Source organism: Zootoca vivipara, chromosome 2, assembly GCF_963506605.1.
Source record: "Zootoca vivipara chromosome 2, rZooViv1.1, whole genome shotgun sequence".
Lineage (NCBI taxonomy): Eukaryota > Metazoa > Chordata > Lepidosauria > Squamata > Lacertidae > Zootoca > Zootoca vivipara.
Window position 1 is genome coordinate 33,140,033 of NC_083277.1, and position 27,085 is coordinate 33,167,117.

A 27,085-nucleotide genomic window follows, 5' to 3' on the forward strand; every position below is an offset into this window, starting at 1 on the left:
CAGAGGCCAATCTGGCTTAGCATTCTGTTCTCACAGTGGTTCTGTGGGAGAGCATGCAGAAGGTTCCAACGTCAATCCCCAGCATCTCCTGGTTTGGCTGGGAGAGACCTCTCTCTGAAATGCTGGAGGGCCACTGTCAATCAGTGTAGACACTACTGACAAACCATAGTTCTGCCTTGGTATAAGGTAGCATGCTATATTGCTAGCTCATATTCAGTAGCATATTGCTTCTGATACTGGAGGTAATATGTAGCCATCTCTATTGCAGACGTCCATCAAACTTAGAAGGGGTTGCTGAGCACAACAGAACTAAGAGATCAAGTAAATATGCAGTAGGGTGGCCCAAGGACTCTTGATACATTGCATCAAATACTTCCTTTCTTTCCATAGGTGAGAACAATATGTTAGAAGAAACTTGGGTGTACTGGTGAAGTAGCAGCTCTGTGTCATGTACCCACTTTGGAAAGGTGTGGTACAAGTCACTTTGAGCCCTTCTGTCATTATATAGTGTATTTCTTCCCATTCTGCATCACTGCCTGCTGATGGGCAGATGGAGAGATGCTCCACCTAATGACATGACCAGGCCATGTCGTTCATTCCACTGTACACCGTGCAAGGAGATTTTGGCATGAAGCTTCCATTTGGAGAAATAGGTTTCATTTTTCCACTTTGGAAACATGATATAAGTTTTTTAGACCATATAGTTCCACCCTTATACTTGCATTATTCATGTTTATAACATATCATTGGCTGCCTGGGTTGTGTGTCTATTGGCTAGATGTAAATAGTATCTATTAATAAAATCATTTCCTGGGGTTCTTATTGGACTTGGAGAAACCATGACAGTGTATTCTGTTTAAGACTAGCCATTCCTTACAATAATTCACTATTTATATGAACAGAATATTCAGTTTTTGCTGCATGGGTACCATATGTAAAGGTTTAATATAATATTTAAACATGTAACAAAAAGTGTGTGAGAGCAGTTTCAAAAAGATAGGGCCCATACTTTATCATCATGCAGATTAAGGTTGCACAAACCTGCCATTTAAAAAACTTTTACTGCTTTGTCTCCAGCAACACGCTGTAAATTCTATAAACACTGAAAATACATGTTTATTGATTATATTTTATTCTTACCTTGTTTAATTTAGTTTAACCACATGCCAACTTCACATACCACACAACACAGAAGTCTTGCTACCGAAACACAATACATTCTCAGGAAATAATTTGTTGGGCAAGTGAAAATGGAGAGGTGCTATTGGGCGACAGGGAAAAGGCAGAATTGCTCAACACCTACTTAGCTTCAGGGGAGGGTGACCAAGATGATCAAGGGTCTGGAAACCAAGCCTTAGGAGGAACGGTTGAGAGAGTTGAGTATGTTTGGCCTGGATAAGAGAAGACTGAGAGGAGATATGATAGCCATCTTCAAATATCTAAACAGCTGTAACATGGAAGATGGAGCAAGCTTGTTTTCCCCTGCTCCAGAGGATAGGACCCGAACCAATGGATTCCTGTTACAAAAAAGGAGATTCTGACTCAATATCAGGAAGAACTTTCTGACAGTAAGAGCTGTTTGATTGTGGAATGGACTCTCTTTCATTGGAGGTTGCTTGGATGGCCATCTGTCATGGACGTTTTAGTTGAGATTCCTTCATTGCAAGGGTTGGACTACATGACCGTTGGTCCATGCTTAGCTTTCCACTGAAAACAATGGGATACAAAAGTGCTTAATCTGGATAGATATACCTTTACTCTGTATGGTTCTGTAGCATGTTTTTTTATTTGTATGAGCATAATTGCCTTTCTGGATTATCCTGTTTGCTGATTTTATAAGTTGACACGTTTGGTATTGTTTCAAAAAAAAAGAAAAGAAAAAAAGCAAGAGAAATACACTAAAATCAAAATAACCACCTGTATTTAAACTGGAGATTTTAAGAAAGAACACAGTAAGTTGAATCCAACTAAGCTATAGTCAGAACAGACACATTGAAACTAATGGACCTAAGTTAGCCATATTCATGAACTTCAGTAAAGACTAATGTTGCATACAACTCAATCCATATTATTTTAATTTGGGGTACACTTAAACCCATACAGCAATAAATGCACTCAAGCTGCAACTTTCAATAGTAATGACAACTTGTCTCTGCACTAACCAAACTACTAGCTCAGTTTATTCTCCACTTGTCAGTGTAGAACAGTACAGTGACCTGATATTACTATAACAGCGTGAGTAGAAAAATAGGTACCGCTGTGGCGGGAAGGTAAACTGCATTTCCGTGCACTCTGGCACTCATCACGGTGTCCCGTTGCGCCAGAAGTGGTTTAGTCCTGCTGGCCACATGACCCAGAAAGCTGTCTGCAGACAAACACCGGCTCCCTCGGCCTGAAGTGAGATGAGCCCTGCATCCCATAGTTGCCTTTGAGTGGACTCAACTGTCCAGGGGTCTTTTACCTTTTACTACTGGTCATACTGTAGGTATATAAACCTCATAGAACCTGTTCTAGTTAAGGACCACTTAAGAGCTGCAATCTCTCTGTGTGTGTTGTTGTTACTGTTGTTTTTAAATCAGGCGAGTTACTTTCTTTGGTGCCCTTTATTACCTGCAGATCCAACACGATTTATGGTGGCACCTAACAGCATGGATGTCACCGCTGGCGAAAGTATTCTTCTGCCTTGCCAGGTATCTCATGATCACCCGCTAGATATTCTATTTACTTGGTCATTTAATGGACACCTGATAGACTTTGAAAAAGATGGGGATCACTTTGAAAGAGTTGGAGGGGTAAGTATCACTATTAGTAATCCACCAAGGCAATTCTTTATGAGTGCTGAGAATTTCAGCAATGAGCAAGATATGTTTATGGACAGACCTACAACTCTAGCTGTGTTTATATCTTCAGAGCACATTTCGTCCCCTCAAAGGATTCTGGGCACTGCATTTTATCCCTCACAGATTTACAGTTCCGAGCAACTCCATAACAAACTACATTCCCCAGAATTCCTTGACTGTGGGAAATGTTCTTTGAATGACAATGACATCAAGGCAATTGGGGATAGGATTGCAGCCTAATTGTTTTCTATTGTCTTGCTAGTGTGGTAATCTTTGTATCTCCTCAATTGCATTGTCCAAAGAGTAATTTCTCAGAATTCTCTGCTTTTCAGAAGCTACAGATCATTAGCAAATCATGACAAATGTTCAACTTTGCACTGACATAGAAACAAATGTGAAGTTAGGTCTTAAGCATTTGCCAGTAGTTTGCATTATTTGTCACCATCCTTATTTGCATTATTTGTCACCACCCTTCACAGCTTAAAAAAAAAAAGATATTGGATGACATTCAACTAAGCTCTACACGGAAGTGGACCCACTGAAATTAATGAACACAAATATGTTAGGTTAAGTTAATTTCGGCAGATCTACTCTGAGTAATACTTATTTGCATACCACCCATTACTGCTAAGCAGGAAGCCACAGATGGTGCCTGAGATGCAGATTGCCACCTTTTCTATATAATGGAGATCAGCTTATATTTAGGATATGTGTTACCAAAATCCAAAATGGCAGAGACAGCAAGCTGCTCTTTGAAGCTGAAATAAGAATGGGTGGGTTCTATACTACATATAATGCAAGTGGCTCCTGTATGGGAATGTACAGCTCTGATGGCATCGTAAGGAGCTATGAGGCTGCACATGACTTTGTCTCTACCCTTCTCACCAGAGCCCAGAAACTTACCTACAGCCTTGCAATAAATCCTGCCCACATAATCAGGCTCTATTTTATCCCTTCTTCTGCTGCAATTGTCTAGCGTATGCATACTTTCAGCCATGCTTTGGGTTCCAGAGATGATCCAAGCAGCTACTACAGCATCTTCTAATCTAAACCATCCTCATAATCACCCCTTATCCCTGGTTGTTAAGGGAATCAAGCTTCAGAAACATTTTGGAAACTTGGACCAGAATCCAAAGAGCTGTAGAACTAGTACTGTTCATGATCACAAGGAGCCCTTAGACTTACCAAACAGCAGCACCCTCCCTGTTCTCCCTATGTATGGCAAACTGCTTTATAATCAAAGGGAACTTCAAACACAGCTTATGATACGACGTAGGAGACAGCTGGTGAAATGGGAGAAAACTATTTCCACTTGGCTGGTGCAAGCCCCTTTCATGAGCAGCTCTTTGGATACTAGCCACTGTCTAATCCATCCTGCATTTATGCAATGCTGTTTTGAGTTTCTCCTAGTTTTAGCACTACATGCAAGAGTGACACCAAGCCTCTGGCTTGTATGCTTCCTCCCATGCCTCTTCTCTGGCATAAGCATGAGATGAGAAGCCCCCACTTCCTGTTTAAAACTAATCAGAATTCTTCATTACGTCTGGATTTAGGGGAACTATGGTTCCTGAGGGGGGGAAAGCTGTGATCAAACCTTGGTTTGTGACCGCTGTTTGTTCTCAAACAAGTTTAAACTAACCAGAGTTCCTTGAATTTGAAACATAATAAGAAACTGGTTTGTTTAAAAAGGTAAGTGAAAGCTTTTGATCTCCTTACAACTCCATCAGAAGAGAAGAGGTGAGGAAACATGAGCCTGAGGCTTGTTAAGACACAGGCATGTGGCAGTAAACTATGGTTTAGCATTATATCCAAACGAATTTCTATTCTGTCTACATGCTAAGATGCATACACATATAGATGGAAAATTAGTGTGACACAGCTGGAGTACAGCAGGCTTTTTTTGCTTGGCTTCAGTAGCTTGTATTTAGGTATGGGGAGAAATTTGGTTCAGTTCTCAATTAAGGGCAAATCTACCCAATTCATACTTTCTGAAAAAGTACATGGACCAAAACAGAGCATTCCTTTGAAATCTGCACTTCTTTAAATTTTGCAGTTCATTTTCCTGGCAAGTAATGCAAAAACAAAAAAAATGCATATACCAGGATAGAGAACACATTAAAATGCACATATTAGTGAATTGCAAAATAACATGAGAAGATGTATTATATTAGGGGGAAATGCTTTGGGGGGGAAATAGGTATAGAATGAAAAATTGAAGACGAACTTTCATGAGGATTTAAAAATCCTGAATTTGAGAATGAGAAAACTGAAAGAAATTGATATTGACAGATCTGCCTGCTCTCACTTGTAGTCAAGGCTTTTTAAACATATACATTATTTTTCTGTGTATACGCCCCCATGTATAAGACCCCCCCTATTTTGGGGGACTCAAAATTAAGAAAATGGGGGGAGATTGCCCGTGTATAAGACTATGCCCCCCTCTTTTCATAGCTGTCAACCCTCCCTTTTTTTGCGGGAAACTCCCTTATTCCAAGCCACAGCTGTCAGCCTTCCCTTTTTTTGCTGGAAATTCCCTTATTCCAGCGCTGTTTCCCACTGCTATCCTAGATTGTTAGATATACCGTAGACTGTCTCTGGGATGGGTGAAACTGCTGATCCCTTATTTTCAAATCTGAAAGTTGACAGCTATGCCTCTTTTTAACATTATTTTTAGTAAAAAAAAATCCTAGTCTTATACATGGAAAAGTATGGTATTTCATTTTAAAGCCATTTGAACAGTAGTCACTGTTGCTGGTACTTATAAAGCATTTTTGTTTTCAAAATGCTTTATCCTCTGCCTTTATTCTTTTTAACCTCATGTAAAATGGTCATCAGCTATTTTAAGATGAGCTGAGACCAAGCGCTAGTAATCTGCCCAAGGCTGCCCTGTTAAGCAGGTGCTACCTGGACCCAGCCGTCCCAGATCCAAGGTAAACTCTGAACCATACTGGTTTTCATTCTACAAACAGAAGATGAAATTGCAGTTGCAAACATTAGCTGCAGTCCCTTGAAGACAGGTGCTGAAATGCGAAACGCTGTGGAAGATAAAATAAATCATTTTAAACTTCTGCCCTGCAGGGGGCATAGCAGCGGCGACAACAGCTGTGGCTTGCAATTACACGTAATTGTATCCCCAAACCCCAAAATATGTACTATATTAATATCTCTCAATTAAAAGGCTGCAACTGCAATCTTATGCTTAGGTTTCTAACTTGTTAAGCACTGTGCCTGCTGGACAGAGAAAATGTGTTTGGGTGTGTGTGTTTTTGGAGTCACGCAATCATGCAGAACCATAATTAGTTACCTGCAACTGCTAATCATACATGAGCATTTGGCATTTTGAAAAACAAATTATCCTTTCATGCTAGGTGATGCAAATGTCCTCGGAGAGCACTGTCCTCATGACCTTTTAATACAAAAGCCAGGCAATCGAAATGCTGGCTGCGGCACAAAGACTCTGGAAGCTGTTAACAAATGCGTTCCAATTTGGGCTGGTGCTCACTTGTTAAATGGATATAGGAGGAATACAGACATCTGAATAGCAATGAAGGCTATAAACTGGATGTCTGGAGTGTGGCAGAGCACAGCCCACCATCCATCCCCCCCCCCCATCAAATCACATTTGCGGTAACAATTTGACTGACCCGAAGCTCCTGTGTCCCTTATAGGCAACCATACTTTCAGCTCTTATCTTCAAGGAAAGCTCACATATATTAAATAGGCTATGGGTTGCATTATGAGCATTTTCATCAGCTGATGTAGAATAAATCCATTAGCCACAGTTGTCCTTCATGTGATAATGATGTTTAGAGCTCATTAAAAAGTAATTGTAACCACTTTCCCTTACTTTATCAGCAGGATTCAGCTGGTGATTTGATGATCAGAAGCATCCAGCTGAATCACGCTGGAAAGTACGTCTGCATGGTGCAAACAAGTGTGGACAAGCTATCAGCTGCTGCAGACCTGATTGTAAGAGGTATTTGAATTTTGTTGCCGTTGTTGTAGTAAAACGACTGTTCCCAGCAACCGCTGCTATGGATAATAACATAAAGCACAGCTTGAGAGAGTTTACTACGCTCGATAACTAGCAGCCTATGAAGTACCACTGATTATTTGGTACAAAATATGGGGGGGGGGAGAGTTATCTTCTATCGAACCTTAAATGGTAACAACGTGCACCAATTATTTATTTTGTTGTTTGAAATGTTGATGGCGATGTTAATTTGCTGAATTTGGATGTGCGCGGAGGCAGCTTTTTATGTGAGAACGTACTTCGCTGAAAACCCTGAGGGCTTGTGCATGTCCCGATTCCCTATAACCCTTGGTGTGAACACAGTTTCACCTCATGGCATTTCAGCTAGTCAGGCAGTGACAATTTGCTTGCAAGTTTTGCCCTTTTACAAAGTTGCATAGGCACATACTGCCTTCCTGTGGCACTTCAGTGGGTCACTCAGTTGGGCAAGATGGGGTTGAAAATTACATATGTTCTTTCACTTCCCCCTAGTTTAAACCATTGCTCAGCAATGCACATGTGCAATAATGGCTTGCAGAAATGAAACATGAACCAATGGGGTTTTTGTGCCGTGTAATGGCCACTTCAGCTAAATATACTTGGCAAGTATACAGCTGCTGTACATTGCAAATGGTGGTGGCTTACAAAGAAAACGGAAAACCAGACCCCTTCATGCCATGCATTGGTCACTTCAACTCAGCAGCTGTCAAAGGAGTGTTGCACCTGGATCATTCAAGTAGTCAAGCTCAGTCAAATCATAACTGGTTACTGATCCAGTTACAGGTGATTAGTACAGAGATAGATTTGGAGTCTGAAAGTTGAAAGCTAAACTGGCAGCAATTTTATTGTAGTCCTGTGTTGGTATAGGGTCAGAAAATAAATTCCGTTCTCAAAATTTTTGGAAATGTTACAGCAATTTTGACTTGGGACAGTGAGAAAGCTGCTCCCTAAAATGAATATCAGATTTCAAGATATAGAGTGCCCCAATACATTTCAGGCTATTGCGGGTTTTCACGTTGGCTGTTGTTACGGGGTGAACATTTGATATGAGATTTAACTAATTTTAGTTAGAATTTATTCCTATGCAGCCTTTCAGAAAACAAGAAAGGCTTACAGAATTGTGACTTCGGGCATAACACACAGGAGCATAGCTGCCAAGTCTCCCACTGAAAAATGCGGGATCAGCAGCGGCGCGGCACTGGAAGCCGCTTCTACAGCATGTCTGGACATGCGTAGAAGCAACTTCCGGTGCCTCTCTGCCCCCATCGCCAGCCCCCCAGTGGCCGTGGAGCCGGCATGGGAAGGGGAAGGCCGCAGGAAGCAGCGCCTCAAAGGTGGGCGGGGGAGAGGAGAAATGGCCGTGTGAGGCGTCGCTGCCAAGCCAACCCCCACGGTTAGTGGGAAACCTCTAGAGATGAGCCTCCTGCCATCGCTGCCCCCCACGGTGGAGCGCCAGTGAAAGTGGGAATGGCCTCTTAGCCCGCCATATCTCAAGGGGAACAGGCAGCAGCCACAGGGCCTCTTGCGCCACACACCCCCAGGGCCACAAAACTGCCCTGTTAGAAAGGGGGAGACCAGAAGAATCTCTCACTGCAGCCGCCACCCCTGAGCGGCACCCGAAATGGAGCCTCCCTGGTAGGTAGGAAATCTGGGGGATTTTCGGGATTTTTTTCTATTCGGGATAACAGCGGGAAACGGATTAAAATCCGGGGGTTTCCCACGAAAAACGGGAGACTTGGCAGTTATGCACAGGAGAGACTTAAGATAGTTTAATGATAATTATGTCTTCTCGCCAAACCCTGGGAAATGTAGTGCTGTGGAAAAGATTAAATATACCGTACTTAATACTGAATCCTTTTTACTCGTTAAATTAAAAATCCCAGGATTCTTTTGAGGGAGCTATGGCAACTGTAGTGGTATAATATATTTGTTCCATAGTTAGGACCAACATTTCATGACATCCATCTATTGGAAATGGATTTCCTCCCCTTCCCCAGACAGCCTGCACTGTGACAGTATTTATTCAGGCATTTTTCCGCAGCCTTTTATAGTGGAAACCTTCAAGGCAGATAAGGATGTCATGATAAAAACAATCAAACAGGAGCATAAGTGCAGCAGCTACAGCTGGATCTTGTTGGTGGCCCAGATCCTCACCCACCTCATCCCACGAGGCCAGCTTTGATAGCTGGGCTGAGCCACGCACCTGTCTGCTGCTTTATGTCACAGTAATGCTCAGTGTAAGCCATTTTCCTTTGCCCATACAGATTTAAATCAAACAATGAGGACAACAGCATAGTGCTTTCAATCAGCCAACTGGAAGGGCTAACAAAGCCCTCTGCCTTTGCAACACTGATAGCCATGGTACCTCTTTCAAAGGCTCAATGAACCCACATTTTGGTAGAGCCATGTCTTTTCCTACTCCACGTCAGATGTCAGGTGTAGGGCGGGCAGTTGCACCTTGGCTGATAAGCTCACAGGCCCACTTAGGCCAGGGGTCAGCAGACTTTTTCAGCAGGAGGCCAGTCCACTGGACTATATTTGGGGGGGGGGGGATGATGCAAGAGTACCACGAGCCCCGGTGGCTGCTTACCTGTGTCTTGCGAGTGGCAGGGGCTGGCAGCGGTGGGATGATGAGTGGCGCACGAAAGGGCTCCAGAGAGGGGCTGTTTAAAATGGTGGCCTCTTGAGTGCTGCTGATGCTGGCACAAACAAAGCCCAGTCCCCTTCCTCCTGTAGGCAGGGCAGGGAGAAGCCGGGAGGGGGGAGGGGGAGCTGCCACCACCGTGTGAGGGAGAAGGAAAGAATTGTGTGCTGGCGATCCACACGGCGATTCCCGGACTGTCCGCGGGCCAGATCCAGAAGGCAGTTGGGCCTGATCCAGCCCACGGGCCTTAGTTTGCCTACCCATGACTTAGGCTTACAAGCAAGAGCTCCCCCCCCCGCCCCACCTACTGTATAAAGCAAGAGACAGAATGCTAACAGAAGAGCAAGGCAAAATTCAGAGGGGATTTAATTCAGCACAGACCAAGTTACTATAAAAAAAGTCACACACTCCCTGCTGCAGGGCAAACAGAGTGAAATAGTTAAGCAGGATTGTTTGGTGTTCCACAGCTCAGGCATCACAACCAAGAAAGCAGTGTGTCTCTCTCCCCACCACCACCACCACCAAATACAGCATACTTTAGATCGCAAGGAATCAGATAAAGGAGCCTCTGCACAGGCAAGCTCACATGGCATGAGAGAGTCCTGAAAACAGTTTGGGACCAGGGAGTGATTTGGGATACCCCTGACTGAAGCACATTCACTTTAGGTGTCGTTGGAATAGCAGGTTGCCTGAGGATCCCACCTATATCGAAGAAAGGACTAGTTTTACAATACATTATGATGGCCCTATTGAGCCATTTAAGCAAGGAAAGTTCGCTCAGTTTATTCTCAGCTCACTACCTTATATAGATTCAAGTTGCCTATGTCATCCTTAATTATCTGATGCTTTTGATCAAGTGTGTTGTGCTTCTGAATATGAACGCTGTGGTCCGTACATAAACCTCTTGAAATTCAGAGAAGAAGCCATCTTCCTCTTGCCAGGAGAGAGAATAGGAAACGTGATCATTGTCCATTTAAGAAGACAGCAGTGGTTTATCAGCTGTTCCCTCATGGGAGCAAGATATATTGTTGCTGCACTAAATGCACACTCCATTTAATGAGGACGAGGCCCAATGAGCAGTTTAAATACCAATACATTAGGCTGCTAAATATTTAAAATCCGTAATACTTGAGGTTCTTAACCGAAAGTATATGCATCATTTTGTAGGGAATAATCTTAAATTTTGCTAGGAGTCTGTTAGAGGAGAATATATTGCAAGGAGCCTGCAAATTCAGCTAATGACTTTATTCCTGCATTTTGAATTTCCTTCCCCCCCACACCCCTCCTTCTTCCAAAAGGAATTTTCTTTGCACATTGCACCATCTGCTGGAGAGGAGAAAAGAGCAGTAACTCAAGCTTTTACATCACCTTCTGATAACAGCTAGTTATGGAAAGGCACATGGCCTGTCTAGTCAAATACTCTTAGAACTTGACTTGAACAGGGGGGGGGGGACTAGTTATAGCTATGATTCTGTTTCTGCTACACTTAAAATTATTACTGTCACTACATCGTTGAATTTGACTGAAAGACATGACAGTTGACAAAAACTAAGAGATCTGTGATACTTTTAATCACTCTCCACTTTGGCTTAGCATGTTTTCTGAATTTCTTGGGTTGTTGCCAATAGAAACTCACCTCCAAATAAATCAGCTAGGTTTTAAGGTAGCACAAGCGTATATGACCTTCGGCTTCATCTCTCTAACAACCTGTCTTTTGGATTCTGGTGATAGGATTGTACCCCATTTTTTTTAAAAAAAATAACTAGTAAAACATTTTATGTATGTCAAAGCAGAATATTTTAGCAGGTATCTCCAAACCTGGGGGAAGAGCTTTTGCTTGGTCAAGCAGGTGGGGCTTCTCTCACCATGAAGCCGTGTGGGAGAGCACATCTGTGGACACTCCTCTTGGGATGCCAGAAACCACTTTCAGGACAGAACTTGGCAAAACTGTTATGATCAACGTTGCATTCCCAAATATAGGAGAACTTGGAAGTATCAGACTCTATCTGTATGGCTCCTTGAGAAGGAGAGTTACAACTTTTATCCCTTAAAACTAGTACAGTCGTGTCTTGGTTCTCGAATGGAATCCGTTCCGGAAGTCCGTTCAACTTCCGAAAACGTTCAGAAACCAAGGTGCGGCTTCTGATTGGCTGCAGGAGCTTCCTACACTCAATCGGAAGCCGCGTCAGGCGTTCGGCTTCCAAAAAGTTTGCAAATCGGGAACACTCATTTTTGGGTTTGCAGCGTATGGGAGCCAAAATGTCACAAGGCGTTCGAAAACCAAGGTACAACTGTACTGAACCCAAAAGGTGAGATGTACATGTTTACCACCTATGAAATGCAACCACCAGAGGAACTTTACAGAGCCCTTTGTAGCAGAGTGCAAAACTCTTTGAAAGGAAGGACATAAGAATCATAGAACTGTAGAGTCAGAAGGGATCCCGAAGGTCTTCTCATCCAACACCCTGCAATGCCAGCATGGTGTAGTGGTTAAGAGCAGTGGACTTGTAATCTGGGGAACCAGGTTCATGTCCTTGCTCCTCCACATGCAGCTGCTGGGTGACCTTGGGCTAGTCACACTTCTCTGAAGTCTCTTGGCCTCACTCACCTCACAGAGTGTTTGTTGTGGGGGAGGAAAGGAAAGGAGATTGTTAGCCGCTTTGAGACTCCTTAAGGCAGGCACCCCCAAACTTTGGCCCTCCAGATGTTTTGGACTACAATTCCCATCATCCCTGACCACTGGTCCTCTTAGCTAGGGATCATGGGAGTTGTAGGCCAAAACATCTGGAGGGCCGCAGTTTGGGGATGCCTGTCTTAAGGGGAGTGAAAGGCAGGATAGCAAGTCCAAACTCCTCCTCCTCCTCTGGAATCTCAACTAATGCATCCATGATATGTCATATTGGACTAAGCCTCCTTGCAAGGTTTTTGCATTTCTTTTTAGAGGGAGTTGCTGTTATTTAACATCTCCCACATATATTGTATAGTACCCAAGCACAGGATAGATGTATCCTGATTACTAGGGGAAAATGAAGGACAAGCTGCAGAGACTCTAAAGACTAGAAAATAAGACAAGAGCAGGAAAAGTGCACTAAAGGGGAGATGAAAATTGCACCTCTTTAGGACCCCAGAGTGTGTCTGGTGTGTAAACAACTCACTTACCAATCACAGCTCTGTCCAGAAACAATGACAGGTGGAAGCAGCCAAGGTGGCTCATTTCACAGAAATTATTTGCAATGGTGCATGTACATTTTGCTTCCTTTCTTTTCTATGAGGAATAGAAAGAAATGAAAGCTCAGAGTTTGGGGCGGGGCATGTCCAGGGACACCAATGTAAGCCTACATGGGCACTTGGCTGGTGAACTCTACTGCAGATGTTCCATTTTAACAATTCGAAAATCTTCACTGCCATATACACTAAAGATGAGCCACTGTCTAGCTTAGAAAATTTTAAAGCAGGATCAGTTAGAAAGCCACAAAAGACAGGATTTTAATGTGGCCTCCAAGGTTCTTGGTTCTGTCTTCAGGTGGGTGTTTTACACCCCATTTCTAACCTTTAATAATAGTAGGGTTTAAAAATAGCAAAGTCAAAACAGTGCAATCCTATACGTGTTTATTTGGGCTTGCTCCTAGGTGTGTGAAGACTGCATCCTCACAGCACAATCTTCCACATGTGTGCTCATAAATAAGTGTGGCTGTGTAAGTGTGTTTAGGACTTCGGTCTCAGTCCATTTTTTATTTTAAACCATAGGTCAGGGGTCCCCAGACTTACCAGGCTTTGGGCCGGTTCCCACCGTGCCGATCGCGCGGCGGGCTGGAGGGCGGGGGAGTGCGCACCCGTGCGCATGCGCACAGGCGCTTGCGGGCACGGCGGCGCACTTCCAGGTCGGAAAAAGTGCCGGAAATCGTTTGTGTGCATGCGTATGGGCCTCCCCCGGCCCGGAAGTGCACCAGAAATGACCTCTTCTGGGTCGGGAGAGGCCCATACGCATGCGCACAAAGGATTTTCGGCGCTTTTTTCTGACCTGGAAGAGCGCCGCCGCGCTGCGCGCCGTAAGAGCGGGCAGCGGCGAGCGGCGGGGGTCGTCACGGGCCGGATTGGGAGGCCAATTGGGCCGCATCCGGCCCCCGGGCCGTAGTTTGGGAACCCCTGCCATAGGTTTTACATCTACTGTTAAACGTAGGCTGGCAGCAGAGCTTAAAATACAAAACAGAAAATTCCATTATGGCCAGAATGTAGACATTACAGACAGAATATCACAGAATGTAGAGCTTTAGATCAAAAAACAAACAAACACTTCATGATTGTTTCTGGCTGTTTCTGCACAAACAGCCATTTTAGATGTTATACAGTTGTCTTGATTGTTCGATAAAAATCATATTTTGGCAATATCATTCAGAAATATTGTTCTAGCTGTCAGTTAAGTAAGTAAGCAAGCAAGCAAGCAAGCAAGCAAGCAAGTAAGTAGGTAAGTAAGTAAGTAAATAAGTTGGACAATCCATTGCAGAACAAGATAAACTTATCAAAATTGATTTCAGTAAGAATTCAATTGAGAAAGCTCTGAAATGAAAGTATAGTTTGTTTGAGGTGCCTCATATTTCCTTTTAATCAATTGTTCCATCTACTGACCATTAGGGAGATGTAATTTGTAAAGTACATCATGGTAGGTAACGCTATAATAACCCACCATCCTGACTTTGAACTGACAGATCTAGGAAGACTGACCAGCTGTGAAAGCAAGGACTACTAAGTATTCTTGCTGGAGGCACACAGTACAACCTTATTCAGAACTGATTTCATAGAGTGCTGAGGGGTAAAGTTATACTGGAATGGATACATTTCAAATTATGGTTTTAAAATGACTTAATTTACTCTAGGGTTGAAAAGCAGGCTGTGACTTTTTTTTAATTGAACTGTTTGAATGGAAATTCAAGTGCTAGAAGGTTAGGCATTAAAAATAGGTGACTAAATCATGATATTTCAATTTTTGAAATGTTTAATTACAAGTGCTGAACATAATGAGGATTATTTCAGAGTGGATGTGCATAGGATTCCACTTACATTCATTCATTTAACATAATCCTGAAGCTGATATCTCGTAAAGTTTCTAGGCCTTGCCTCACAAGCCTCATATTTTTAACTATGGCAAAATGCAATTTTGGGGTCCCTATCTGCTATTTTTCCTAAAGGCTTTTTATAAAAAAAATGTGTAAGTACTCAGCATCTCACTGTCTATAGGAGATAAAAGTGAGTGTCCAAGAGCAGACTCCATGTGCAAAAGCAACTATGCATGTATTTAATCTACTATAAAATAGGTAGCTTTAGCCACTGTGGTTAATATTTGATTATCTGTGTGATAATAAACTCAGAAAAAAAGAGTGCACATCATGGAAATTCGTTCTTGCTGGAGGGAACTATAAGTGGTCCAAATTAAAAATATATTGTCCAAAGAATCCCAGGGTTGTCATTGTTTAATCTGTTTTAAAAGACTTCTCTGCATACTGAAAACTATTAAAGCTTGAGCTGAAAGGTAGTGTTGTTACTTCTTAATACTTGATGTGAGATATTTTACATGCAGGGTGTGTCTCATTGAGGATATTTGAAACTTGTGTTATGTGTATTTCATAACAGGTCCACCAGGTCCGCCCGAAGCTGTGACAATTGATGAAATCACAGACACTACAGCTCAGGTATCCTGGAGGCCAGGAGCAGATAATCGCAGTCCCATTACAACGTATGTTATTCAAGCAAGGACCCCATTTTCTGTGGGATGGCAAGCAGTCAACACAGGTAACTAGACATCTTAGAACATGCAGAACATGACCACTGAAGCTTGCTTTAACCGTTTTCCATGAGCCCATGGGATTTCTGGTTATGGGGAAGCAGCAGCAATGGTCTGATCCAGTTCTTTTCTTGTGACTGAATGGAACATATCACTAACTAATTTACATCTATATGTCTTTCTCAATATTTTTCACCCCAAATTTAGCAAAATTAGCAGAGATTACAAAATTTAGCCAACAGAAAAAAAAGAGCAGCCAACTAATGGCTTATCTCTAGAGTCTACATTCTGTCCTTTCCCCCCTTTATTTTGTTTTTAACCCAAATATTTCATTATTCGGTAACCATTGGGCATTCTTACATTCTTGACCTACGCTTTTCTCCTCTAGTGCCTGACGCCATAGATGGAAACACATTTACGGCAACAGTAGTGAGCTTAAACCCGTGGGTTGAGTATGAATTCCGGGTAGTTGCCGCCAGCCTTATTGGAATTGGAGAGCCAAGCAAACCATCGGAGAAACGAAGAACAGAAGAGGCTCGTAAGTAGTAGAAGCTGAAATGCTGCATTTGGCATTTCAACCAGTCTTTGACACTTCCATTTTATAACTACTTTTACTTGGTCAAAATAGTCTGCATAAGAGAACAATGCATTTAATTGAGCAAACTTTATTTTTAGGAGTTTACTAAGGCTGTGTCCACACCTCCTCATGCTCATAACAGGAAGCATGGAGGTATGGACAGTGTTTCCTTTTTGACACCTTATGGAGTGCCATAGCCCATATATCCCAGCCTTCCCAAACTGAAGGCCCTCCTGAGGTTTTGGACTAGAACTTCCATCACCCCCCCATTACTGCCTTGCTGACTGAGGCTTTATATCTGCACCATAGCTTTAAAGCACCCTTGGGGGGGACGACTCATAGGAACCATAGTTTTCCCCTCACAGATATACTTTCCAGCATCCTTAATAAGATACCATTCATTACTCTAAGTTGGTATAAGATAAATCTCTAAACTTATTATCAGCATCAATTATTGTGAGACTAAAAAAAGGTTGTGTTTGCCAAAAGGCACCAGTGACATAAATGAGATCCTGTGTGGTCATATAATAAAAGAGTGTTGCTCACGTAAGTGCTAGGGCTTCATTTTTGTGAAAACACCTTTCATACACCCATTTGGATGGAATTAAAATTTAATCTGCCCATTCATTGGGAGCTGTAAAGACTCTTAAGTTATATTAAAAGCCATCATTTGTTAGAATCAATGATAAAAGGTTTTATTGCTAACATTGTATATTCCTTATTATGTGGTGCAGCAATCTGGGGTGACTCTAGTAACAAATGGAATATAATGCAAAACAGAGTCCCTGTGGAATGCCCCATGCTACACTTGTTGTATTACTTTGGGTTGAAAATAGCTATATATGGTACCACTTGATTGTAGAAAAAACACACAAATGTTGACATGAAAAAAGGATAATAATGTCTGCAATGTTGTTTTAGAATTGAATGTGAAGAAATAGATACTAGTTGTTGCCTGTACGACCTTAAATTCTCTAATATCTGTAAGGGAAGCCAAAGACATATAAAGTATCCAGTTCATTAAATTAGCTACTGTTGACTCAGCCTTATTGTCTGCTTGCATATTTACCAAAAGCTGTAGGCCTAAGTTAGCAGCAATCAGTTTCATGATTATAAATAAATGAAATGTGTTATAGGGGAAATAATTTTAAAAACTATTTGCATCAGGTAATTGGCTCATAAATATGCTGTTTGGCCATCTCATTTTCAAAATTATGTATTACGTGCATCATAAAAAACCTGCTGCAAAGCATTTTAATCAATATTCTGATTAATGCTTCTCTTTTACATTGCGACATAGACATTGAGATATTTAGAATTCCCTCCCCTCACCATTTTATAAAATGGTACTTCCAAAAGAAATTTGCTTTGAAATCTCAGTGACAGAATAGTTACGAGTGACACAACACATAAATGAAATGTTACATAAAGATGGCAAACTCATCTTATTAAAGGTGCAAAATTATTTTTAAAAATGGAAAAAATGGGGGGGGGGGAGGTTATCTAAAAAAATACAGTGGAACCTTGGTTCTCAAACTTAATCCGTTCCGGAAATCCGTTCCAAAACCAAAGTGTTCCAAAACCAAGGCACACTTTTCCATAGAAAGTAATGCAGAACGGATTAATCCATTCCAGACTTTTAAAAACAACCCCTAAAACAGCAATTCAACATGAATTTTACTATCTAATGAGACCATTGATCCATAAAATGAAAGCAATAAACAATGTACTGCAGTTGCACAATCAATCAATAGCTGAACTGGGTTCCACGCAGTCACAAAAACGAACAAAAAAAGAGCCACAAAAACACAAAACAAATAGCAGAAACAGACAGACCTCAGAATGGAACACTCAGAACAGAAGTGTAACACTCAAACCGGAGCATGTTCGGCTTCCAAAAAAAGTTTGCAAACCGGAACACTTACTTCTGGGTTTGTAGTGTTTGGGTTCCAAGTTGTTTGAGTACCCAAGACGTTTGAGAAGCAAGGTACAGCACTGTATTTTCAATTTCTCCTGAAAACTCAGAAATTGTTTTTCCTTTAAATCTTTGCTAAAAGGTTAGACACCGATATATCTTCCCTGTATAAACATCAAACAAGCTATCCTTACCTTGTAATAGTCACTTTTCTCCCCTTTTCTACAGTTCCTGAAGTCACTCCAGCTAATGTCAGTGGAGGTGGTGGTACTAAGTCTGAGTTGGTCATAACCTGGGAGGTAAGTGAGCTGTGGATTTATGGGGCAAGAAAGGGGAGGGAAATGAACCGTTTCCCTTTTGTGCCAAACCTACCAGAAACTGACTTGAGGGTGTTGAATCAGGCAGCATTTTGCAAAGGGACATATTATTTTTTATAAATAATATGTCACTCCTGTCTGCCGCCTTCCAAATTTGAAGAGGGAAAGAAGATCTCTGAATGGGATGCAGGGCTGAAACATGGCAAGTAAGGAGAAGTGCAGGGAAGAGACAGCATACGGTTGTTACGTACACAAACTGGTTTCGGAATTGTTCTCTCTTCCCAGTGTAAAACATAAGACAACCTTTTAGAAGAATGGAATGGGTTAGGGTTCTCCAACAGTGAATTCTCACCAAATTATAATTTTTTTTGGAAGAGAAAGCATGCATAATATACATGTTTGCCCTACCTGCCGAGTAATTTCAAACAGACCCTGTGGGTTACAGTCAGGAAAAGTACTCTAATTTCTGACTTGCCTTTTCCACATCCTTACAGAAGGGAAAATGCATGGATTGCTTTACAAGCACGTCGTTGCTTCCGAGATGTACTAGAAGGGAATATATTCGTTTTCCAATACTTGTGTCGTTCCTTAATATGCTGAAGTTCACCCTTCCTGGAATTAATTAGTTTTGTTCCATGCCTTCTACAAAAACAATGTTTTAAAATGTAGTGTCTAAACTATAACCCATAATTTTCAAGAAGTATAAATCAGAGATCTTTAAGATCTGACTGTAGGTGCACAAAAATCTCCCCCTCTGCGAGAACCCATAAGAATGAAGCTTTAAAGCCATGTTGCTCTTCCAATTCAAATATAACACTTGAGCACATGCTAATCAACTTGGTTTCAGCTGAACTTGAGAACGTGCTTAAGTGGCATTCTGAATACAGATATTCCCTGGAATGCGGTTTTTCATTTCTTTGGCTTCCTTGCTAAAGCTCAAAATATGCAAGACTAGATAATTGCAGTATGTGCACCAGTGACCTGGTGGTGATGTGACTGGTTCTGACATCAGACAGCATTTGCCTGCTAGTCTGCATCACACTTCAACATGCACTCCCTGCCACATAGAAGTTTACAGCATACTTAAAGTAGGCCGTGCACTTTTGCTTCAAAACTAGCAACTTGTTGCATCTGGTAAGGTAGGAACAGCACACAAGGGAACAGAGAGGGACATTGGTAAAAGTCATGGAGAGTCTTTCTGGTGTACGTAGTAATCTGAGCCACTTTAAAATCATTGCATTTACTGCCTCTAAAAAAGAGGAACTGGGGGTTGATATGAAATACATAAATGCTTCAATTGTTTGTTTTCAAACTCAAATGGGTTCTGCCAGCTAAGAAGCTTCACTCCAGTTATATTAATGCACTGTGATTTTATAATTTTATGTTGTAAAGTAGACACGTTGTGTGATTTTAGAGGAATGCCTTGCTTCTGCCCTCTGTTGTTCATTGTGAAGGCCTTTGGGTATATACAATACTATAGATTTAATTAACTATTTACATGATTAGTTAATAGCAGACAGCCAAGTGAGGTAGTTTTTATGAGTCTTTGCTTGTTAAGTTGTGAACATTCAATTGAACACCCAGTTTTGGCAATATCCCATGCAACTGAAAGTGCCAGTGTAGATTTAAAACTGTGGTTCCTATAGAATACAAAGGGAAAGACTGGAAAATTTCAGTTACAGGTAGGTAGCCATGTTGGTCTGACGTAGTTGAAACAAAATAAAAAAATTCCTTCCATTAGAAGAAGCGTGCATGCACACAAAAGCTCATACCAAAATAAAGAACTTAGTTGGTCTTTAAGGTGCTGCTGGAAGGAATTTTTTTATTTTGTTTTGGAAAATTTCAGACACTTTTCTTAACTGTGACACCAGAGTTTTAAGAAGTCAGTAACTCTCTGTAACCTCTGCAAAGAAGCTTTTATTTTATGCTTGTACACCACATTCCTACACTGATTTCCCCAGAGTTGTTAAAACCCATTTCCTTTCCCACTACACAAATATTAGAGCATCTCACTCATAACATGTTTATGACTCAGATCTAAAGGAAGTGGCAAACACAGCTTATAAAGTGGCTTCTTGTTTATTAGTGAAGACTGTGGTAGCAAAAACAGAAAGTAAATATCCAGATGGATGTGTAATTCTGTTCTTATTTGGATTTAAGTCCATTTAGATAAATTCAGATTCTAAGAGCTGCCTTGCAGATGGCATTTACATGCTTCAGCTTTGATTATCAGCTGTCCATAATATGTAGGCTGCAGTTGGTTCTTCTTCTTATGCTATTTTTAATATGTTATGTTTTCATAGGCACAAATAGACCATAAAAACCACATCAGATAGCTGGAACAAATTAGCACGGAAACATAAAATGCTTTTCAAGTTGAGTGTTTAATTTCCTCTGCCAGAGAGTGTCTTTCCAAACTGCACTATATGGATCCGTTAAATTTCTTGGAGACCATTTTTATTGTGCCTCTTTGTAAATTCATCCTACACATCGGGCTGTTCCCATTATTTCTTTTCTTATTGTAGACAGTGCCTGAAGAGTTACAAAACGGAGGTGGGTTTGGCTACGTGGTTGCCTTCCGTCCAGTTGGTACAATAAGTTGGATGCAGACGGTAGTGGTTTCTCCCGACGCCTCCAAATACGTGTTCCGGAATGAGAGTTTACCGCCGTTTTCTCCATATGAAGTCAAAGTGGGGGTGTACAACAACAAAGGAGAAGGTTCTTTCAGCCCCGTCACAATTGTTTATTCAGCTGATGAAGGTAAAGACCAGCCTAGTAATCTATTGCATGTGACAAGCTGGCCATTTACAGAAGGCATCTCTATATTATTGGCACATTCTACTGATGTCCAGGTCTGCTTATAATAAATAAGCATGTACCCAGCTTTAGAATATATTCTCCTCTAAATTAGTAATAATCATATGAACAGTAATATTGTGTATAAAGAAGAATTAGGTCATTCATTTAAGTTGCCATTTATGTCTAAACGTTTTGCAAACTTAATTTCTAATTTTGATGTTTAATGGCACTGTGCAATTTTATTTATTCATTCGTCCGTTCAAGAATTTATACCCAGCTCTTCAGCTGGAAAGGATTACAAAATGGTTTAGGGATATATAAACACAACATACCCTGCCACGAGGTTTACAGTCTAAAAATACATGACATAAAAGGAGAGGGGAAATGCATGACATTAAAGAGAAGAGGGAAATGAGCAAACTCGGGCTTAATTCTTGATGCTACTGTATAAAGTTTTTATAATGACCAGCTTGCATAGCAACAAGCTGCTCAGAATCGACCCAGCCTTCCTAGAAAGGTCCCTAATGCAGGCAGAAATTGTTGACCTTATAGGGAGACTTTGCCTTCTGGAGCCTAGCTTGGATCTTCCAGCTTGCCGTTCGCGTGGCAGCAGGTAGGCTCACAAGTTGATGCTCTCAGCCTCAGAGCAATGGTCCTTCTGCTGCCTTTTGTCACAAGCAAATGTGGAAGTTATGAGTGCCAGCGACTGATGACAGTATCCAACCATAAGCCTGTTAAGCTCCACATTTTCAAACCTGTCTGGCAGCAGCTCTCCGGCATCTTAAGCAAAGGCCTTTACTAAGCATTATAACCCAAGGCCATTTAATTTGAGATAGCAGTGATTGGATTTGGGTCTTTGCATATATGAAACCTGTAAATGCCATGCTCTACAACTGAGCTTTGGCCCTTTCTTTTGTGTGGAATATCAATTCTGCAACAAATAATTCATAAAATGATTTATTTCCTAAACTTATTCAGTGTGCCATGTATTGATAACACTTAAGATAAATCAGAGCAGTTTCCAATTGGAGGATACAGTGGTACCTCAGTTTATGAACTTAATCCATTCCGGAAGGCCGTTCTTAAACCGAAACCGTTCTTAAACCGAGGCATGCTTTCCCAAATCTAGAGGTGCTCGAGACATAGTCATCACATTCTGGTTCACTGGCTGTTGCTTCTGGAGAACAGGAAATATCTCTTCATGGTGATATTATTATGTCATATGCTGAGTATCCCTTTGTATTGCTGGGGGCAGGGTGGAGAGAGAGATGGAGGATTCTTCCAACGTCCTGTTTTTTGAGCATTAACCCCAACTTGCTGGCAAAGAATTTGCACAGTTATTACAACGTCATTGTTAGTTGACCATTCATTCTGCTTTGTTTATGGGAAGGCTATGTGACACAATTATTCCATACTTTACATTGCATTATTTTTTATTTTATCTTATTTATTTATTTTATCAAATCCACATTATTTCTACAACCTATCAAAAACATACATTCCTGCAAAATAGTGAAATTCTGGTGCTAGTCATGGACCTGTTGTTTTGTTGGCAGACCAACATCTGTAGTAATGTCTAATTTATATCTGAGGGTGAGATATAGTGACATGACTTAAGGCATCCACAGAGAGTCAAAGCTGACTTTATCCATTGGTTAGGTAGGATGAAGAATAGCTATGACCACAAAGGTGAATCTACATCTAACAACTGTTTCTTTTTTTAGAACCCACCAGAGCTCCAACCCATGTCTTTGCCAAAAGCCTTTCTGCTTCAGAAGTACAAGTATTTTGGACCTTGCTCCCAGAAACCCAGAGCAAAGGAAGGATACAGGGCTACGAGGTAAGAACGTAAGGGACATCACTAGCCTGAAACAATCCTTGTTTTGTCTGAAATGGTCTTATGTGCACCAAGAATTTGGTTTAAACTGAAAATCTCTTTCCCCCCCCCCATAACAATGCACTTAACCATATGCTAATCCACTTGGTATCAATGAGCAGTAATAACATGTGATTGTAAGTCTTAGTGCATTGCAATGCAAGGTGGGAGCCCTTGCGGAGGCCTTAGTTTCTGCAACTTTCCTTGAATTATCAGCTATTTGCTCCACCATATAGTAAGAAATACACAACATGCAGCCACAGTGCAAGCCTAAATGCCAGTTTATTGTGCATATTATATTTTAGATGTCTTTCTTCCTTAATACAATATTTAAAATCATGGGACTAGAAATAAAAATAGGGAAAGGCTCCTATTAGGGAACCCCTCCTTCAGACGTGTGAAGAACACAACATCCTACGATCAGTGCAGTTAAGTGGAATGTTAAGACCTGTGGGTATAATGCAGTATACAAATATTATTATTATTATTATTATTATTATTATTATTATTATTATTGGCTATAAACATGCCCATCAAAGAGACTGCTGCAGTGGTCAGATATGCTGACTGCTGGTTTCATGCATGAAAGGGTTATTTTGAAACAGAGCAGCCTCATTGAGACAGAGGCAATGGCAGGATTTGTGGAGAGCTGCTAAAGCAAAAATCCAGACAAAGATACTATAAACGCTTCCAAGAATGAAGTCGTGTCAATTCTTTTTTCTATATTAAAGGTCATATTGAGATCGAGGCCTTTACGTCATTTCTCAAAAAACAGGAATGTGGCATCCTGTTCCAGAGGGGGAAAAATCCTAGGCCCTCAGTTTACCACTAGCTTCGATCAACGCAGCTTTGGACCAATGTCAGCCACAAGATGCCAAGTGATTGTGGCAGATTAGAACCCTCCATCTGGGCAGAACCTTAAATAATTGAGCTATGGCATCTGATTGGCCCAAAGCAGGATTGGCTCAATGAGAGATTTGTCTACTATTTAAATGGGAAACCAAGAAACGTAACACGGAATTGAATGGAATGGAATAGAATAGAAAACTGCATGATAGAAACTCTGTGGCGGGAATGTATGAGGGTTTGCCGGGTTGTTCTAAACTACTTCAGATTGTAAAGTGGCTATTCAGGTGTGGAGTTTAAATATGAAAGCATGTGTTTCATTTGTGCAGGTTAGATACTGGAGGCATGGGGATAAGGAAGAGCAGGCTGGAAGAATCAGAACAGCTACCAATCAGACCTTTGCAAAAGTCACCAGCTTGAAAGGCAATGTTTTGTACCACTTGGCTGTCAAAGCTTACAACACAGCAGGGATGGGACCTTCCAGTCCAGTAGTCAACGTGACAACTAAAAAGCCACGTGAGTGTGGGGTGGGGCACTTTCTTTTGCTACATGGTGCTACATTTTTGAGTGCCCGTAATATTCCAGCATCCCTAATTTTATTAACTGGGACACAGAAAACTGCATTATTTGCTGGGCAAGAAAGAAAAATATTTTTCTGCTCAGTGTAAGGACTTCCTCTACTTGTCACCAGTGCACTGAATTCCCATCTGATTCTCTTTTTCATCCATAATACTTTGTTATGTCAGCTCTGCTGCTGACTTGGAATACACGTTTTCCAGGAGCTCTTTAACTAAGCAAATGTAAGAGTTCACTAAGAGCATCTCATAAACTATACTGAAAGAGGAAGGAAAACTTTGCTGCTTAATAACATTCACTCTCCTTCACTTTGAATTTAGCACCAAGTCAACCGCCTGGAAACATCATTTGGAATTCATCGGACTCTAAGATTATACTGAACTGGGATCAAGTAAAAGCACAGAATAATGAATCTGAGGTGAAAGGATATAAAGTACGTAACAGGCAGCAAAACTTATTTTCCATTTTTATAAGACATTAAGTAGTACCGCTCTACAGTATTGAACTAACTAACTTCTGAATGAACTGTGAAAATTTAATTTTTTCAGTAGGATCTGAAATTGACATAAACTTCACATGGGCTGTGATCTAAACAACTTTAATAATGTTCTGTAGACTTCAGTGATAGCAGTAAATATGCATACTATGCAGTGTATACTATGAGGATGATAATCTAATAAACTGAGACTATTTTTCACCTGCAACTCCAATGGCATTAAAGCATTCCCAAACTGATGAAGAAGTGACAAGTGTCTCTGAGAGGCACAGGTTTTAAATGATTCAAAATGCAGTGGCCCAATTCCAGGACAAAATACACCACTAGCACTTGTACCAATGTAAACTACCTAGCTTCCTCCTCCTACTCAATACCTTATGCCTGTTTGGAGCATCCCCCCCCCCATTTCATTTCATACAATTTATATACCGTTCGATTGTAGAAAGAACCACAAAGCATGAGCTTAATGCTTTGTTGCCTAGGCTCATGAGATATTACTACGTGCTGCAGTAGCAAGGGAGTTGTTCATCCTGTTGACTTGGATGGAATTCTGCTTAATATTTCAGTCTGTTTCCTTACCTGGCTGCCTTTCCACCCTCATCTGATACAGGCAAGGTCTTGCATGGGGAGCTTGAGTTGTTGAAGCCATTGTGTCACTGGTGTAACAGCAGCTTCTCAGCATGGCGGGGATGCATTAGCATTTGCACATCATAAGACATTTTGCCTTGCTCCAAGGCTATTTTTTTCTATTTCTGTATGTTTCTATACAGCGAGATCCTTATTTTCGTGGCTGCTCTAAGACTGAGCTATCAGATCAGCTTAAAAATTCAGTTCAGAAATGAAAAGCTGAGAATCAGGCCTCTCCAGTATGAAATTCTGGTGAAATTCTACCGAGTACTTTGATCTCAAGGAAAGCAGAGCTACATGAACAGCTCTGAGTTCACAAAGCCAATGAGAGAATGAAAGTAATGCATCCTAATGCTCAAGTGTATGACAAGAAGCAACACGACTTTCCAAAAGCCAAGGCATATATTTTCTCTAGGGAATATAAGACTTGATTAGTTATTAATATAAGTCCTAGAAATAGAAGCAACTTCTATAGAAAATCTAAGGCTCTTGCTTCTTTCTTTCTTTCTCTTTCTCCCCCTTGGCTAAAAATACGGTCTAGGTTTTATACAGATGGAACAGACAAAGCAGCACATCTGTTATAGAAACTAACAAAACATCTGTGGAGCTTTCGCTGCCTTTTGATGAAGATTACATCATAGAAATAAAGCCATTCAGTGATGGAGGAGATGGCAGTAGCAGCGAGCAGATCCGAATTCCAAAGATATCAAGTAAGAGCCCTTTTTGTTCTTCGCCATGTGAGGGTACTTGAGTCTCCCATGAATGATCCAGGGCTGAATCTGTTTCTCTGTGCATATAACTTTATTACAGAGTGCTTTTAAAATGTAATAAATAGTACCAAGAAAGTACAGTGGTGCCTCGCTAGACGAATTTAATTCGTTCCAGGACTCAATTCGCCCTACGAAAAATTTGTCTAGCGAGTCGCGGTTTCCCATAGGAATGCATTGAAACTTAATCAATGCGTTCCTATGGGCTCTGGGGGACTGCCGGCTGGCTCGGGGACTTCCCGCTGCTCCGGCGCTGCTGTATTGTGGGGCGGGGTGCTTCCCACTTCTCAGCTGAGAAGCAAGCAGCACACCCCCCCACGATACAACAGCACGCGGAGCAGCGGCAAGAAGCGCACAGCGGCGGCGCTGAGGGGGCCGATCCGGGCCGGCCCAAGGGTGAGCACCGCGTGCTTTCTCCCGCTCGCCGCGGTGGCGCTCAGGCAGACAATCCCGGCCCGGCCCGAGGGCGAGCGCAGCGCGTGGGGCGAGCAAGAGAAAGCGTGGCTTCCTGGAGGAACCGCCTCAGGCAGCAGATCCAGCCCCCAAGGAATGCATTGCCTACTGACACACATTACTTGCGAGGCTGGATCTTCTAACTGATGCTCCCCAGCCCCGCTTGTTCCTGATGTAGATCTTTACTTACTCAGTAGGGAGGATGACATTTTGTGGTTCACCTCAGGTGCCAAAATGTCTCGGGCTGGCCCTGGCAATGAATGAAATTTTCTGTGGTTAGAACAGAAGGTGCCTTTCTCAGTTTTGTAACTGTTTACTTTGAATAAAGTCTTGCAAAAGAAAATAAAAAGCCCTCCTTTTCTGCTTAATGGTTTTCAATCATAATGGGAGATTCTTTTCATATAGGCATTTTCAGTTGTGTGACCAAACAAAGCACTAGAATTTATCCCTCTGTGCACCTAAAATGACAGTAAATTGTCCCTGCAAAAGTGGAGTAAAGGTTAATTATGGCATTGCAGTAGTTTTCCTGCAGGCACATAACAAGTACTAAGTCAGGAGCAA

At 41.5% G+C, this 27,085-nt stretch overlaps 1 protein-coding gene across 1 annotated transcript in view; it reads left to right on the forward strand.

Annotated features, from left to right (window-relative positions):
* LOC118080810 (contactin-4) overlaps nt 1-27,085 on the forward strand; it is a 532,292-nt gene that overhangs the window by 502,408 nt on the left and 2,799 nt on the right. Inside the window, exons 15-24 of the mRNA XM_035106605.2 lie at nt 2,617-2,792; nt 6,696-6,816; nt 15,125-15,283; nt 15,664-15,813; nt 17,996-18,066; nt 20,610-20,844; nt 22,608-22,723; nt 23,935-24,121; nt 24,502-24,614; nt 25,846-26,014. Coding sequence (XP_034962496.2) covers nt 2,617-2,792; nt 6,696-6,816; nt 15,125-15,283; nt 15,664-15,813; nt 17,996-18,066; nt 20,610-20,844; nt 22,608-22,723; nt 23,935-24,121; nt 24,502-24,614; nt 25,846-26,014 — 1,497 coding nt within the window. The remainder of the gene's footprint in view (nt 1-2,616; nt 2,793-6,695; nt 6,817-15,124; nt 15,284-15,663; nt 15,814-17,995; nt 18,067-20,609; nt 20,845-22,607; nt 22,724-23,934; nt 24,122-24,501; nt 24,615-25,845; nt 26,015-27,085) is intronic.